At 32.8% G+C, this 17,391-nt stretch overlaps 1 protein-coding gene across 1 annotated transcript; it reads left to right on the forward strand.

Moving 5' to 3' along the window:
• The first annotated feature begins 882 nt into the window (after positions 1–882).
• Positions 883–16,791, forward strand: LOC108200485 (probable purine permease 11). Its single transcript, XM_017368658.2, has 2 exons — positions 883–1,008; positions 15,510–16,791. The coding sequence occupies exons 1-2, from the start codon at positions 1,002–1,004 to the stop codon at positions 16,610–16,612; spliced, it is 1,110 nt and encodes a 369-aa protein (XP_017224147.1). The 5' UTR covers positions 883–1,001; the 3' UTR covers positions 16,613–16,791.
• Positions 16,792–17,391: the final 600 nt, after the last annotated feature.

The following is a 17,391-nucleotide window of genomic DNA, read 5'->3' on the forward strand; positions in this document are numbered from 1 at the left end:
TAGGTTACTTATATGATGTCCTAAACTCACATTTAGGTAATGTGTCAAAAAAATGCACTCCAACACTATTCTAGTTTTATCCTAAATCATTAGCACAACCTTAATTCTCCTAGCCATTACTTATTTATAAGTAACCTCTAGCCATTACCTATTTAATATTTATGAATAAAATAATCATCTTTCTCCTTCTTTTTTTGTCTATTCTCTCTTTTCCCCTTCTCTCTCTCAAATTTATTATTAAAATAATCTTAGGAGAACAAATATAAATATTACTATTGGAGTTGACACTAAGAGGGGTGTATTGGATTGAGATTTTAAAGCATTTTTTTGAATTTATGAAATCCGAGGGTATTCGATTGGGATTGTTTGAAATTCATTAAAATCTTGAGGTATTCAATTGGGATTTTAAATAATGCTACAAAATCTGGTGGTATTCAATTGAGATTTTAAATTATGCTTTAAAATCCGATGGTATTCAATTGGGATTCTTTAAAATCCATTAAAATCTGATGGTATTCAAATGCTGATGGATTTTTTTGCATTTTATAAAATGATGGATTTTGTTGCATTCTTCAGTGTATTTTAAATTTTTTGAAATCCCACCAAAATCAATGGGATTTTGAAGCATTGTGCTTAGATTTTATAAACTCTGTGACATTTTATCCAGAATCCGCACAAAATCAAAATCATAGACAATCCATTAAAAATCCATAGACTAAAAACAATCCATTAAAATCCCAATCGAATATACCCCGTAAATAATCGAATATACCCCGTAAAATAGATTACCTAAATCACTAAGACATACTAGCACTCATTATTTTATATTATTTATTATTTATAAGTAATAGGGTAACCTATTGTACTTGCTCTTACCAATTGAGACACGTCAAACAAAAACACTATACAAAAGTGTACATATAAATATTCTCCACTCTTCACCGTCCGTGCATCAACACTCGCCGCAATTCAATCTCCCTCTCTCGTCAATCTCTCTACGTATGTCAGGTTCCTCTCTCTCTCTCCCTCTCTCTCTCCCTCCCTCCCTCTCTCTCTCATATGTATGTATTGCTATGACTGTTATATATGTACTCGTTGATAACTACAAGTGCCATGTGAACTAGAAATAAAGGGTTTAGAAGATGTCATGTATTGTGTAGTTTTTTTTTTTTGTTTTATCAGAATTATGATTTACAAATTATTTTGTTCTGTTGTTATGTGAACTAGAAATTAAGGGTTTAGAAAGTCATGTTTTGGAGGTCCATGCTTAATTATGACAGAAACTATTCCTTTTTTCTGTACCTATGGGGTTTTGAGTCAGAGATTTAGGAATTTAGATTATTCTGGAATTTTTCGGCTTTTGGTTGCGAGTGGATTGTCATTTTGTTTACTTGTTTAAGGAATTCGGCGCGAAAACTATATAGTAATTGATAAAAGTGTGATTTTGGTTGTTTGTACTTGGTCCAAGCTCCTGTGTGTATCTTTTTTCCTTTTCCCTCGACGAGTATGACCATTTTCCAACCTTTTCATTTCCACTCACACAAGTTTCCCCTGATTTTACCTGTGTAATGTTTTGTTTTTATTATCATCGTAAAATAATATATTTTGTTTTAACATTGAATCGAACTAAAAGCCCAAAGCTGTTTCATAAATGAAAACAAAGTACAAATTATATATAAACAAAACTTGTTTCTTAACTGGACCCCGTATATCTACAAATATACAAGTAATTTTGATGTACCAAAATTTACAATTGAGTTGAAAAAAAATTCTGAGTTTAAGATCTAAACAACATATAATAATATGTATTTGACTCATACAATCTTGGAAATACACATATTACCAAATTAGAATTTAATTTGGTAGATGAAATCTTTATAGCTCACCTTAAGTTTAAATTCTAGCTCCTCCACCAAACACAACTAACTTTCTTTTCATTTATATCTGACAAACTTATATTTTTATTTAACTTCAACCATTTCATAGTCTACAAAAACGTTTCTCACATCTAGTGTCATTATAATTTGTAGCGGATAATAAGCTATTTCATCAATTTTGTAGCTATCTCGAATATTCAAATGGATTATTTAACTTTTCTTGATAAGCAGGTTCAATAAATCATCCAATATATTTCCTTTAATGTAATTAGGTGGACATAGTTGCTAAGACCTTCAAGCGTCACATTAATATGTTAGGATTTATACTATATCAAGATTAATTCAAACTTTCTAATAACCTTCATGTTGAGAAATATAACATCTCTAGCATCCACAATCTTTGGTGTGAGAGACCTCCAAAGATACTCTGGTACAGAAGGACCTTTATGGAATTAAACTAATGCTTCAAGTAATATATCATGGGGAGCTTCTCTATTAATTTTACTGTATGTGAATGTACAGTTAAAAGCCTAATTACTTGGTCTCTTTATCCCACATGACAAACTGAGTTGATCTTATTTGATCGATGAATGTCATTTCCTTTTTAAGACTGCCTCTTGTAGTCATGTCTTGATCAATACTTACTTTACAAAGAAAGATCACCCAACTTACTAATTTATAAGCTTTGTTGCCTCCTTGGTCCTAAGATTTTTCTTCTATAGAGAGCTTATTCACTTGCCCGGAGTCATTTACTGGTTCCAATATCCAATGAATTAGGCACAAAATCAGCATTAAGGTGCTTTCCATCTGTTCACTATATTTTTAACCTCCTTTTTATTAGAGGTCATCTACTTTCAAAATTTAATTTCATCGATGGTTTCACCCTTGCCAAAGGATACCTCCACTCCAGTATCACTTTTTCTGCTATAATTGATCTGTATCAAATAGATGACTAATTTTTGAAAATCACCTGTCTAAACTATATTCAGAATTACGACCCTCAACATTTTCCATAGTTGCTTTCCTTCTAACAAAGTTCTGTTTGCATCTGACTTTGTTTTATATTTTTTGCATAAGAGAGCGAATTCTGTAAGGTCTTTAACAATCTTTTCATATTTTGGAGAAAGAATACATTTTCGTGGGTCTAAGTACTTCATTTAGGCGAATAATACAAGCAAGCTCTGCAATTTAGGCTGAATCATATGATGTTAAGAATTGCACAATTGGTACGGAAATAAATGTTCCCAGAACATGAACCTCAGATAGAAATTTCATAAGCCTCTGAAAGAAAAGACATTTGACAAGAAAGTGAGATGAGCCTATTAAGTCAAACTCGTTGCAATACGTAATCTACGACAGTAAATTGTGTTAACCAATTAGCATCAACTACCAGTCTGCCATTATTCTGTCACCATTTCTACTAACCTGTCTTAATCGATGTACTTCTGTGCTTTTATTGACCGCAAGAAAAATGACACTCTTTGTTTTCGTTGTACTGCTTGTTAATATATCTTGCTATTGTTTTCTGATATATTTTGTACAAATATACCAACCCTGTTAAGCTACTGGTCTATTTCCCATTTTCATATTATTCAAAGAATTATATTCAATGTTATCTTTTTAATACTGTTGCACCAACATGCAGATGCCTCAAGGATAGATATACCAGCACCATTAATTCTGTTCTTATATTTTAGAATTGTGTACTTGTTTGTTATAATTCTGGTGTGTGTAGGTTTCCTCCCGTAGTGCATCCATGCTGTAGATGATTGTGCGTGTGTGTGTGCGCGCGCGCGCTTGTGTGTGTCTATGTATGAATCTTGAACTGAGACCTCGGAGGCATTACACCCAAGTAAATAATAACCACACAAGCATTAATTTTACATATAATAAATATAAAAAACACCTTCTGCTTAAAGAGAACACATATATGTGCAACTTGTTCTGAGCGCTTAAGCGGAGTTGTCCTGCGGGAGCGAACAACAGATGAAGTCTTCAAGGATTTTTAGTCTATTCAGACATTACTTGATACCACTCCTAGCCATTGCACATCATCTTGCAACAATTGTACTCCCTCTTTTAATTATTTAATGCTTAGTTTCTGATCCCAACGAATAGTCACAGTTATATTACCCTGTAAGAACTTCCAGAACACACTTTCTTTGGGTGAAAGATTACTACAAGTTTGTATAAATTTCTTTCGTCCCTTGTTTTACTTTCATAAACTCACACAACTTCCAAACAATTACCACTATTAAACCACTAGTTCCCACACTAAAGCAACTACTCCTGCATTTCAGGTATTCAACCTAAAACAATCTGGACATATCTATAACCAAAAAGCAAATGATAATAAGAAAAAACGAAAATGGCATGAGGATCGTATTGGCCTAGCAGTGTGCTCAGAAGTTGCTGGTCAACGTGTCCAGTAGATTCATTGTAAAAAATTTGAAAGATGTAAAACATAATAATTCATATCCGATATATAGTTAAATTAGTATTTTAATTTGACTTGAAGTGATCTTATCAAGTAGGTTCGTTCTCCGTCCATGTCGCCAAGTTTTCGAGTTCAAATCTCATGATAACATATTTAAGTAATTCAATATTTAGAACTTTTTAAATTTGGATTTTAGATCATAGAAACAAATATATTAAGATATAGTATGTGCAAGTTAGATTTTAAAGCAAACGAGCACATACTTCTCTTATGTGGAAAGTACTAGCAGCTTAAAAATGTGATAATTAATTTAAAGGACCTCTAGTAAGTCGTTTAATCTATAATCAAACCTATTTCAGAATTTTATGTTCACCCCTAGCAAGATACTTGTTGATTCTTTTCTTAAATACAAATTACCATGATTTAGACATTCATGTCAACAAAATAGATGTATTTATCAAACAATCTATATTTCTATACAAACACTCTATATCATGTATACATAAGACTTTACTTTTTTTAACTGCACACACACTTTATATATATTTACAGAACACTTATGTATTTAATGAAGTACTCGAAAACTTGTTTTTATTTGGACAAATTGATGTGTTTTATTTTTATTGAATAGTGATTTATATACTTAGAAACTTAAGCTATAACCAAGAAAAGAGAAAAACTAAAAAAAAGTAATTGATATAAGTGCATTACCCACCAATGTTCTTAATAAGATTAAACATGCGAATAAAAATTTATATAATTAGAAAGTTAACATTTTGGTGTTCGACAAAATAGAAATAAAGAATAATTAAATTGAGTAGAAAATGGACTTTTAATTAGATAAACAATGTAGTTGGATACCTAAAATTTAGAATTGCATATACATTAAGAGTATTTAAATTGATAGTTGAACGGAATTTCACACAGATACAGTCTTTGAGATATTTAAAATAAAGCACATGTAAAAGAAGGGGTAACTAGACCAAGAGGATATCGGAAATAATTATTGCATTCTTAATCTTTCTAGTTTAGAATTTAAAATTGTCGAAGAAAAATGAGAACAATATGATTTTTATCTCCAATATACTTTGCGGGAGTCTTAAATAGAAATTGAAATTATGTATAATTTCTTTCATGATTCTCTTTATTGAAATTATACTCAAATTATTATTTTACACTATATCAATGATGAATAATTATGAGATTTAATAAATCAGTGTATTTTTTAAAATAAATTAAACGTATAATTTAAAATAATTGATTATTTGATACGTAAAAATATTCTTGTGGATTGTATTATACCTGTATAATCTAACTCTAGCAATAACAAATGTAATAATTCTTTTATTTTCACTTTGAGTTCTCTGACCTTTTCTTTCTCTTTCTTTTTTATTTCAATTTGCGGGGCCTTGTTAATTTTCGCAGGGTAATTGTTTCACTTGAATCCGTGTGTTTCTCATTTTTAATTTTTTGTTTCCTGTTTGGTTGTTTTTCTTAATAAAACTAGTTCCAGGTTTGGTTTCACTTAATTTTATAGAACCAAAACCATAAGCATAAGTTTTCTTTCGTAGTGCATTTCACAGGATGGAAACATGTAACTAATAATATAACACCAGCTTAACAATTTAACATATAATAAAATTTATTATAATGCTTTGCTTTTCCACTGAGTAATAGATTGAATATTTTGAAAAAAAGTAGCAATTTTTTCAGGGGTCAAAGGCTTGCTATAGAATCTATCAGCACCAGCTTTTATAAATTTTTCCATTAAAGGTGGATCGCCGTCCGCACTGACTCCAACAATAAGGGAGTCCGCTCCCTTTTCTCTTAATAATTTGGTTGCCTGAAATGTAGATATTAAAAATTTTAATGGCAGGGCAAGTTTAAATTATTTTAAATATATAAATATTTGTTAAAGGAGATTACACATTTAATCAAATAACTAACCTCACACCATTTATCAATGGCATACTGAAATCCATGGTTATGATAACGTAATGCTCACCAGATTGGCATAACTGAATGGCTTGCATTCCGTTCTCAGCCATTTGGAGTTTTGTGAAACCAGAATGACGTAAGGTAAACTCATGAACTGTTCTTGTTAATGCTTCATCATCAACAATTAGCATACTCATGTTTTGAAAATTATTTGCCATGATTAAATACCACACTAATGAGAGAACGAGAAAGTACTTAGCTTGTGAAGAGGTTGCGATATGTATAAGTTCTACACACTGGTAACCTTACTGAGGATGATGGATTGCTACAAAACGGAGTTAAATTTATAATAATAGTCGTAGAGATAATAGTCTGAGAGATTAGATTTAGATTATTTTAAGATTTTCCATTTATGCAATCCTTTGATTAATCTAGCATCCCATTAATTGCATAGAATTAGGTTAGACATTTGTATTTACTTGAAAACCGATATCTTCTTATTTATAATTCTATTACTGGAATTGTTTTTTACTATATATATTTTAGTTTTCAATAGTAAAAAAAAATCTGGGAATAGAAAAGTAAATAAGAAGATATTGGTTTTCAAGTAAATACAAATGTCTAAACTAATTCTATGCAATTAATGGGATGCTAGATTAATCAAAGGATTGCATAAACGGAAAATCTCAGAATATCTAAATCTAATCTCTAAGACTATTTATTATACTTTTAACGCCGTTTTGCAGCTATCCATCATCCTTAGTAAGGTTACCAGTGTGTAGAACTTATGAATATCGCAACTACTTCACAAGCTAAGTACTTTCTCGTTCTCTCATTACTGTGGTATTTAATCATGACAAATCAGTTTCAAGACATGAGTGTGCTAATTGTTGATGATGAAGCATTAACAAGAAGAGTTCATGAGTTTACCTTACGTCATCCTGGTTTCACAAAATTCCAAATGGCTGAGAACAGAATGCAAGCCATTCAGTTATGCCAATCTGGTGAGCATTACGATATCATAACCATGGATGTTAGTATGCCATTGATAAATAGTGTTGAGATTAGTTATTTGATTAAATGTATAATCTCCTTTCACAAATACTTACATTTTAATAAATTTAAACATACCCTGCCATTAAAATTTTTAATTCTATATTTCAGTTAAGAGAAAAGGGATGTGGACTCCCTTATTGTTGGAGTAAGTGCGCACGGCAATCCAGCTTTAATGGAAAAATTTATGGAAGCTGGTGCTGATAGATTCTATAGCAAGCCTTTGACCCCTGAAAATATTGCTACTTTTTTTTCAAAATATTTGATCTATTACTCAATGGGAAAGCAAAGCATTATAATAAATTTTATTATATGTTAAATTGTTAAGCTGGTGTTATATTATTTGTTACATGTTTCTACCCTGTGAAATGCACTACGAAAGGAAACTTATGTTTATTGTTTTGGTTCTATAATATCAAGTGTAACCTGAAACTGGTTTTATTAAGGAAAACAACCAAACAGGAAACAAAAAATTAAAAATGAGACACACGGATTCAACTTAAACAATGACCCTGCGAAAATTAACGAAGCCCCGCAACTTGAAATGAAAGAGAAAGAAAAGGTCAGAGAACTCAAAGTAAAAATGACAGAATTATTACATTTGTTATTGCTCGAGTTAAGATTATACAAGAATAATACAATCCAGAAGAATATTTTTACGTATCAAATAATCACTTATTTTAAATTACGAGTTTAATTTATTTAAAAAATACACTGATTTATTAAATCTCATTATTATTCATCATTGATATAGTGTAAAATAATAATTTGACAATATAATTTCTATAAAGAGAATCATGAAAGAAATTAATTACAAAAAACATAATTTCTATTTAAGACTCCCACAAAGTATATTAGCGATAAAAGTCATATTGTTCCCATTTTTGTTCGACAATTTTAAATTCATTAGAAAGATTAAGGGATCGTTTGGTTCATGAGTATTTGGAATTAGGTATGGGGTTTGTCCATTCCAAACCCATACCTGGTGTTTGGTTGAAGGAAATGAAATCTCAAACCCATACCTTAAACCTCTAAGGTATGGGTTTTTGATACCCAAGTGGGGAGGTGGGTATGAGATGCATTCAATTTTGATTTTTTTTGTCTCTATTTATGTAATGAAATATTAATCTTTTATGCAAAATTAAATTAATGTTGCAAAAATATATAACAATAATAATTTTATTAATATTTTTAATTAATATAAATTAACAACTTATTTTTTACAAAAATTGTATATATTGATTCCAACACTCAACCAAACACATACACATGATATCAGATATGATACCTCAAACCTATACCAGCTTAACACGATTCCTCGTTCCAACCCCATACCACTCCTCGAACCAAACGACCCCTTAGGAACTGAGGAGGTGCCGAAGAAGATGGCTAGTGTTTTAGATATGAGAGAGAAAGAGGGGTAAGTTCTCGGGACTGATACATACTTTTTTTTGCAAAAATACGAAATTTACATATTTACTTGCATTCGGTTGAAAGGTATTTTCGAAAATATTTTCAAAAGATGGTAAAATTGTGAAAATACTTACAAAAAATGGTATTTTTGATAAGTACCCTAAAAACATTTAAGCTCATATAATTTGAACAAGTAATAGTATTCATGTATTCCAATATTCAATATTATAAATGTCCTTAAAATAAAAATAGTAACTGTATAAAAAATTCTAATAGTTTTTTATAATATGTTTGTATTTAAAATTAAAAGGGTAAACAGCCAAATAGAAATTAAAAACATCCAAACTTATAATTTTGATAAGTAGTTGTATTTTGATATTCAATGATATAAATATCCTTAATATAATAATGGCAACTGTATAATATTACAATATTTTATAATTTGTTTGTATTTAAAAAAATAATAACAAATTTCACTAATAATATTGAAAATATGTTATGATTAATAAAATGATAACATCAAATTAGGAAAATAATATATCAAAAAATGGTCAAAGAATATTTAATACGAAGAAAGTAGTTAGTTGCCATCAGCAGCTGTATAAAAAAATATTATAATATCTTATAATATATGTTTGTATTTAATATAAATAAAAACAAGGGGTTTTTTCAGAAATTCCCCGGCCTAGAAACCTTTTGGCAAAAATACTATAATTTAAAAAAAAATTGCAAAACTATAATCTTCCAAATAAAAAAAATAAAAATTGCAAAAATACCATTTTCTAGAGGAAAAATATCCAAATATGTGGAGGTTGCATTTTCAACCATATATGCAACCATAAATGCAACTTTGAAAAAATATGTTTAATTGCATAATGAGTTGTAAGTTGTTGCAAAGGTCGAAAAATGAGTGCTCTACGAGGCCAATACTAATATCACAAAAGCAACCAAAAAATCAACCAAAAGCAAATTTGAAAATCAACTAAAAGCAACCAAAACATTATCTGTATCCATCTACTCTACTTATAAATATATGGCTGTCATTTTCTTTTTGTTCCTTTTAGCTTCTTTGTTTTCTCTGACCCCACCTAGTTGTTCTTGCCCCACCTCTTCATCATCATCACCACGTCATCTCCCGATATGCATGATTCATTCGGTTGTGGATCGACTTTGCGCAATCAAATCACTTTTGTGGCAATTACAAACACAGCAGTGGTGCCGGCATCATCGAATAGTTGAGAGAATTATTAACACTCTCCAAACTGCAGTAGACAAACTAACTGCAGGCCCAAGATCAGTTTCTTTACACTAGGCAGAAAACTCACACACACTGTTGTTTAACTTAAGAGAGAACAAATTACTTATGAAATATACTTTTTGTTGAAAATTTGTCTTACACTAATGTGCAGATTACAATATATAGATGGAGTAGGCTATTCTAGATGATTTAGATACATGAGTCTAGATAGATTCATAGTACTTATAATAAATGCAGATACATTAGCTTTTGAATGCATGAACCTATAGGATGGATAATTATCTTCTCAATACTTTTAGAAACTTTAAGAAGTTTGCACAATATTCAACACTCCCTCTTTGTGCGAACTTCAGGAACCAAGACGAGTTCTCTAATAAACTCAAATTTCCCCTTAGGCAGTGCCTTCTTAAATATATCAGCAAGTTGTTCATTTGTATAAGATCAATCTCCTCTTGCAACACCTTCTCCCATATGAAATGATAGTGCATTTCAATGTGCTTAGTTCTCGCATGAAATACCGGATTTGAGGCTAGTCGAATCGAACTCATATTGTCACAATATAACTCCACCATTTGCATAGAAGAATGAGAAATATCCATAATTAATCTTGTTAATCACACACACTTTTGTGCAGCAAGTGTGGCTGCATTATATTCTACCTCCGTACTTGATAAAGCTACGGTACCTTGCTTCTTGCCGCAGCATGATATCACAGCTGATCCAAGGTCCAAATAATAGCCTGAGGTGGATCGTCTTGATGAGGGATCTCCAGCCCAATCTGCGTCAGTGAATTTATTGAGTAAAATTTCTGCACTTCGTTTATACATCAGCCCGTAGTTCATTGTATTCTTAAGCTAGCGAAGTATCCTTTTAGCTGCATCCAAATGTGGCTTCCTTGGCTCTTGCATAAACTGACTAACAACTACAACCGAAAATGATATATCCGGCCTTGTGATTGTCAAATAAATCAAACTTCTAACCAAAGTGCGATATGTTTTTTCATCCTTGAGCTCCTTTCCAGAATTAGTTCTTAACTCCAGCCATTGGTGTAGCTGCTGATTTGCAATGAATTATCTTAAATTTCTTAAGAATCTTTTAGTATATTGACTTTGAAAGACAAAAATACCTTCCTTGCACCTTGATACCTCCAAACCAAGAAAGTTTTTTAGCTCCTTAGATTTTTCATCTCAAAACGGATAGCAAGTTCATCCTTTAATCTATTGATTTCTTGCTCATCATTCCCAGTTATTATCATGTCATCGACATATAATAGCACAAGTACACGCACCTTCGAATCCTTCTTTATAAATAGACTCGCATCAGCACTTGAGGAAGAATAATCACAAAATGATAGATATTGAGCAATTTTTCCGAACCAGGACGGTGGTGCTTGTTTAAGCCCGTAGATAGCTTTCTTGAGATGACGTACATAGTCTGGAAATTTCTTTGATTTAAACCCCAAAGGTTGCTCTATATAGATTTCCCTATCAATGTCTTCGTAAAGGAATGCGTTCTTCACATCTAGTTGCCAAAGTTTCCATCCCTTTGAGGCGGCCATGGATAGAATAGCTTGAACGGACGTCATCTTTGCAACTGGACTGAAAGTTTCTTCATAGTCCAGCCCATAACTTTGGGAGAAACCACGAGCCACAAGCCTCGCTTTATAATCAACACTTCCATTTGATTTACGCTTGACTTTGTAAACCCACTTACAAGAAACTGGTTAAACTCCTTCAGGTTTAGTAACTAGATCTCATGTCTCGTTCTTATGTAGTGCTGATATTTCCTCTTTCATAGCAACATCCCAATCTAGATTGCCTTTGGCATCTTCATACAATGATGGCTCAGATTCATCAACCGGGCCAGCAAAGAAGCATTCCGTAATCTTATCATATTCAACTCCAATAGTGTAGTTAGTGTATCTTTTATTCCTTTTCCGTGTTTTTTGTGATCTTCGAGGCTGTTGGTCGCTTCCATGAGTTTCATTATTTTCTTCATGAGTTTTTCACTTTCACTTTTAGAATTATCGTAAGGTACATTTGTAGCTGAAAGAGTTTCTTTGTCATGTGCATCTTCATTCTCATCGTTTGACGAATCTGCAAGCTTTGTTTATATAGGTTGTACATGGTAAGACGATGTTTCATCAAAGACAACATTTCTTGATGTCACAACCTTAAGTGTTTCGGGATCCATATATCCCATCCTTTCCAATTAGGATCATAGCCCACAAATACTCATTTCTTTGCCTTGGGATCCATTTTGGCACGCAGCTAGTCCGAAATATGAACATAGCATGTAGAACCAAAGATTCTAAAATATGACACCGAGGGTTTCTCCTTCTACAGAAGTTCATGGGGAGTTTTCATGTTGATAACTTTTGAGGGCAAGCGGTTTATTACATGACAAGCACACTGCATAGCTTCTGCCCACAACTCTTGAGGAAGATTTTTTTCATGTATCCAACTTCTGCTTACCTCTTGTAAATGCCTTAACTTGCGTTCAACAACTCCATATTGCTGCGATGTTCGCGGACATGTAAATTGTCTTCTTATTCCATGTCTCTCACAAAAATCAGTAAACTCATTTGATGTAAATTTCCCTCCATTATCAGCCCGCAAACACCTGATCCATCTTCGAAGCTCCCCCTTAATTTTCCTTTTGAATTGCTTGAAGACTGAGAACGTATCAGACTTCTCTTTCATAAAGAACACCAATGAAACCCTCGTATAATCATCAACAATTACAAGCATATACTGAAGGCCTCTATAACTCGCTGCATTACTTATTAATAAATCAGCATGGATCAGCTGCATTACTTATTAATGATTTTTCGAATGGAATACGATGAGCTTTACCATATTAGCATCCTTCATAAACAGCTTCATGAATAACGTTTCCCAAGTTAGGCAGCCCATTTACGATGTTGTTTGCTGAAATATTTGTCAGCTTCTCATAATTCTCATGAGCCAAACGACCATGCAACAAAGATGCTTTATTATGCCGGCTTGTTTTCTCCACAAAAACTTCGTTTGCTGACAACACATAGAGATAATTAACTCTCTTTCCACTTAATACTGTATTACCGTTAATGCTTTTGACATTCTCCAGAATTTTGAAATCATTTGGACCAAATAAAACATATCGACCAGAATTTGTTAATTAGGAAACACAAATCAGATTTTTTGTCATACCGGGAACATGGTATACACTGGTCAGATATACTGGTCCTTGCATTGCCTTAACCTTTACATTTTCCTCCTTTTCAACTGGATGAATGGAGTTGTTTTCCGTCACGATTGCTTTATTTCCGATGTATTCCTTTTTCTGTGAAAGTAAAGAATCATTGCTTGTTAAATGATGAGAGCAACCTGAATCAATTTTCTAATTTTTTGAATAATCAATAGTTGCAAAACCTTCTTCTACATTGCCTTTATCAAGAGAAGTTAAGGCTGATCACTGTATAAAGTTCTTCAAATTTGTCATCTCGGTTGAAAGACAAGTTCCCCAATCATCAAATGTTCCTCGTTTTGAGAAACACTTGCGTTTCCTTCTACAAATCTAGATCTGCAGAACTTCTTTATATGTCCAGGTTTACCACACATGTTACATATAATCTTCTTCCTAGCCTCGTATTGTGTATTCTCCGAGTTCAACTCCTTCTGTTTGAAATTGTTTCCCGGCCAGCTTCTCCGTTCATTTAAATCCTTCAATCTCCATTGCTCCTCACCGCTGGATTCCCTCCTTTTCCAGTCAGCCGCTCCTTTGGAATTATATGCCTTCCAGCTCCTCCTGTAATTATAATGGTTATACCTTTGTTTTCTGAAATTGAAGCTTTTGCCATTTGCATAACTAGAGCTTCTTGATTAGTAAGAAGATTCTCCAACTCAACGATGCTAGGCTGATTTGCCCATCCTTGAATGGATGTCAAGAATGGGGTGTACTCTTTCTTTATGCCACGAATAAGATATCTTCGCATTCGTGCCTCCTTGATAGGCTCATCCGGATCAAGCTCTGAAATTTCAGCTCATAAATTCTTTACTTTCTGAAAGTATTGAGCAATTGACATGATTCCTTGATTTGTATTAGCCAACTCGTTCTCAAAAAATTGAAGTTTGGCCGTGTTCTTCTTTGTAAAAAGCGTCTCCAATGTTTCCCAAACGTCTTTTGGAGACTCCTTATCTCGAATGTGATCAATTAAATCTTTGTGAGTAAAGCCTCGCAAACAAACAAGGCTTTCCCGCACTCAATCTTCCACTTTCTTCTTGCTTCAGAATTTTCAGGTGTATCCGGGAGCAAATCTGTATCACATCCATCAACGATATCCCATAGATCTTGTCCTTGGAGATACGCCTTCATGCACATCCTCCAATACTGATTGTTGTTGCTTGTTAGTTTCTCCATTCCAAACTGATTCAATGATACCAAACTGATTTTAATACAAAGCACACCCACAAAAATATATGATGCAGAAAATCCACATCCCAACTTGTATTATTAATCAAAACCGTTGTCAATTATACAATCCAACAAACTAGAATACTCAAGCCTAACAATACTCAAGCGTACCTAACAAACATTATGACTATGTATGCCATCTCAAACTTAGACAAATCAGAATATAATTCTAAAATACCTAATCATAATCCTAATCCAATTCTGATTTCTAAGTCAAATCAGAATCCCATTCATATTGGGTTGATACCCAACAGTTAGTTGCAGAGAACAATTACTATTATGCTCGATGGTCTGTTCAAATAGTAAATGTGATAATAACTGGTGGTTCCACTAGTTTCGTCCATAAGATGACTATCATAATTATAATAAGGGTAATTGTTTACTTTTGCGTAAGTTTGCAAAATATAAATATGAGTAAATGTATGCTATATGTTAATATATTATGAACAGCAAACGCTGGGATAAGATGTAATGCTTATGGCTATAATTAATGCCCTTTATTTTTTTGTATATATTTTCTTGCATAATGAATTTAGTGCAGAGAAGTTTCTTTTTTTCAGTGCATAATGAATTCTTATGCAATTTGCAAGGATGGTAACGCTGTGTTGCACAAATATCCACTTCTTTTTTAGCAATGCTGACTTCTGAGGCATGTATTATCAACATAGTGGTCCATGTACTTGAATTTCTATAAAGAAGTGGATTTTTATTTCTTCTGATAATTAGTCACTAAAAGGCTGGCTATTTTAAGAAGATGAGATATGTTGTTGTTACCTTGGTCATAAACTTCTCGGCAGGATTAAATTCATAAATTCTTATTATAGGGACAATACTATATGGTACTATTCTTACAATGGCTTTTGTTTATAATGTCAGTGACGTATCTATAAATCATAGTCAGAAAGAGTATGATTTAGCAAGTAGGTCGAAAACGTGTAGTATTATTACAGAACAGAACTTACTAAACCAATCGATTGTGACATGGTTTTCTTGAAGAATTGTGGAGGATTCTTTTAATCTCTTTCTATCTTTATATAATTATTTCCCTCACTTTTCTTGCACAATCTTTAAATGGCAGGTAATGAAGCTCCAATATTGGTGCACCATGGAACTACATCAAATCAATTGCCTCTACACAAATTTAAGCGCTGGCACTGGTGGCTTTTGGTATCAATCAACATTTTCTTTCTTCTGGCTGGTCAATGTGCTGCTGTTCTTCTGGGGAGATACTACTATGATAAAGGGGGGAATAGTAAATGGTTGGCTACACTTGTTCAAACTGCCGCCTTTCCTATACTTCTCGTCCCATTACTTTTTATCCCTTCTACTCTAAAGCCTTCAACTGAATCCACGTCATCTTCCATTGCTGTTATATCATTTATATATGTCATCCTTGGTGTAGTCATTGCGGGAGACAATATGCTGTATTCTGTTGGACTGTTATATTTGTCTGCTTCTACGTACTCGTTAATCTGCGCTACCCAATTAGCCTTCAATGCGATCTTCTCTTACTTCATAAATTCTCAGAAATTTACTGCCCTAATTTTTAATTCCGTTGTAGTTCTTTCCTTATCCGCTTCTCTGATTGCTGTCAACGATGATTCTAGTGGACCATCAGGCCTGTCTAAATGGAAGTACGCCCTTGGATTTCTTACCACATTAGCTGCCTCGGCACTTTACTCTCTTTTGTTATCCATTATGCAGCTTACGTTTCAAAAGGTTCTAAAGAGAGAAACATTTGCCGTAGTTTTGGAGATGCAAATTTACACATCAGTGGTTGCTACATGTGTTGCAATTATAGGCCTTTTTGCAAGTGGTGAATGGAGGACTTTGCATGGAGAAATGAATGGTTTCACTGAAGGAAGAACCTCATACATTATGACTATAATTGGTACAGCAGTTTCATGGCAGGTTTGCTCTGTTGGTGTAGTCGGATTGATTTTTGTGGTCTCGTCATTGTTCTCTAATGTTATCAGTACTCTTTCGTTGGCGCTTACTCCTATTGCTTCTGTGATAATCTTCCACGATAGAATGAATGGAGTAAAGATAATTGCGATGCTAATGGCTATATGGGGATTTGCAACTTATATCTATCAGAACTACCTCGATGATCTTAAGGCGAGGAAGCTTCAGTCTGAGCATGCTGATGGAAATTATCAATCTCCATCTTCATACTGCTGATACAGAGGCAATACGTGAAATATGCCCATATACTTATTCTGGTTATAGTTTATTTCTCCCTTTTTTAGTAAATAAAATTATCAGTTTTGTGTTGTAAAACTCAAATGCTTGACCTGATGTCTAGTATTTAAAATTTAGATTTAAATATTAAATTGGCCACGCGGCGTGATCAAATATCACTTTATTCATCGTTCTTAACGACGTATCACTTGAACTATAAACGTGGGGTAATTGCCAAACAGGTGTATTGAAATATGTGTTTGAGAAGTAGAAATAGTCTTTTATTCTCAACATTTTTTCTCGCATGCTATAACTAACTAGTGAAAAATGTGGATTCTAATATCTCAGACGATACGTCAATAATTTTTAAAAAATTAGTTTAAAAAATTCATTTACTAATTTTTTTTATTTTCTGAATCATTCTAGTTCGACAGTTCTCCTTTGGATTGCTAGATTGGTTGTGATTAGGTTCTTTGATGCCGTTGAAAAGGGTTACCAGCCTGGTTTAATAGACCAAACATTAAAAAAAACTATTAATATTAGCTGGGTTGAAGCTGTTGAACCAATTAGTGTTAATTACGCGTTTCTTCTTCATATGCGTCCAATTAGGAGCGTACTTAAGACTAATTACTTATTTTAATTTGTCTTGCTCGGTATTTTACCGTTGAAAGTAGTGGAATATTTAAAAGTGTTTCATCGCTAAACGTTATTAATAATATAATTCCACGTCGATTTATTCTTGAAAAAGTATGCTCCACAGCTTTTCAACACTTGTAAGT

The sequence above is a fragment of the Daucus carota genome, chromosome 9, assembly GCF_001625215.2.
Source record: "Daucus carota subsp. sativus chromosome 9, DH1 v3.0, whole genome shotgun sequence".
NCBI lineage: Eukaryota > Viridiplantae > Streptophyta > Magnoliopsida > Apiales > Apiaceae > Daucus > Daucus carota.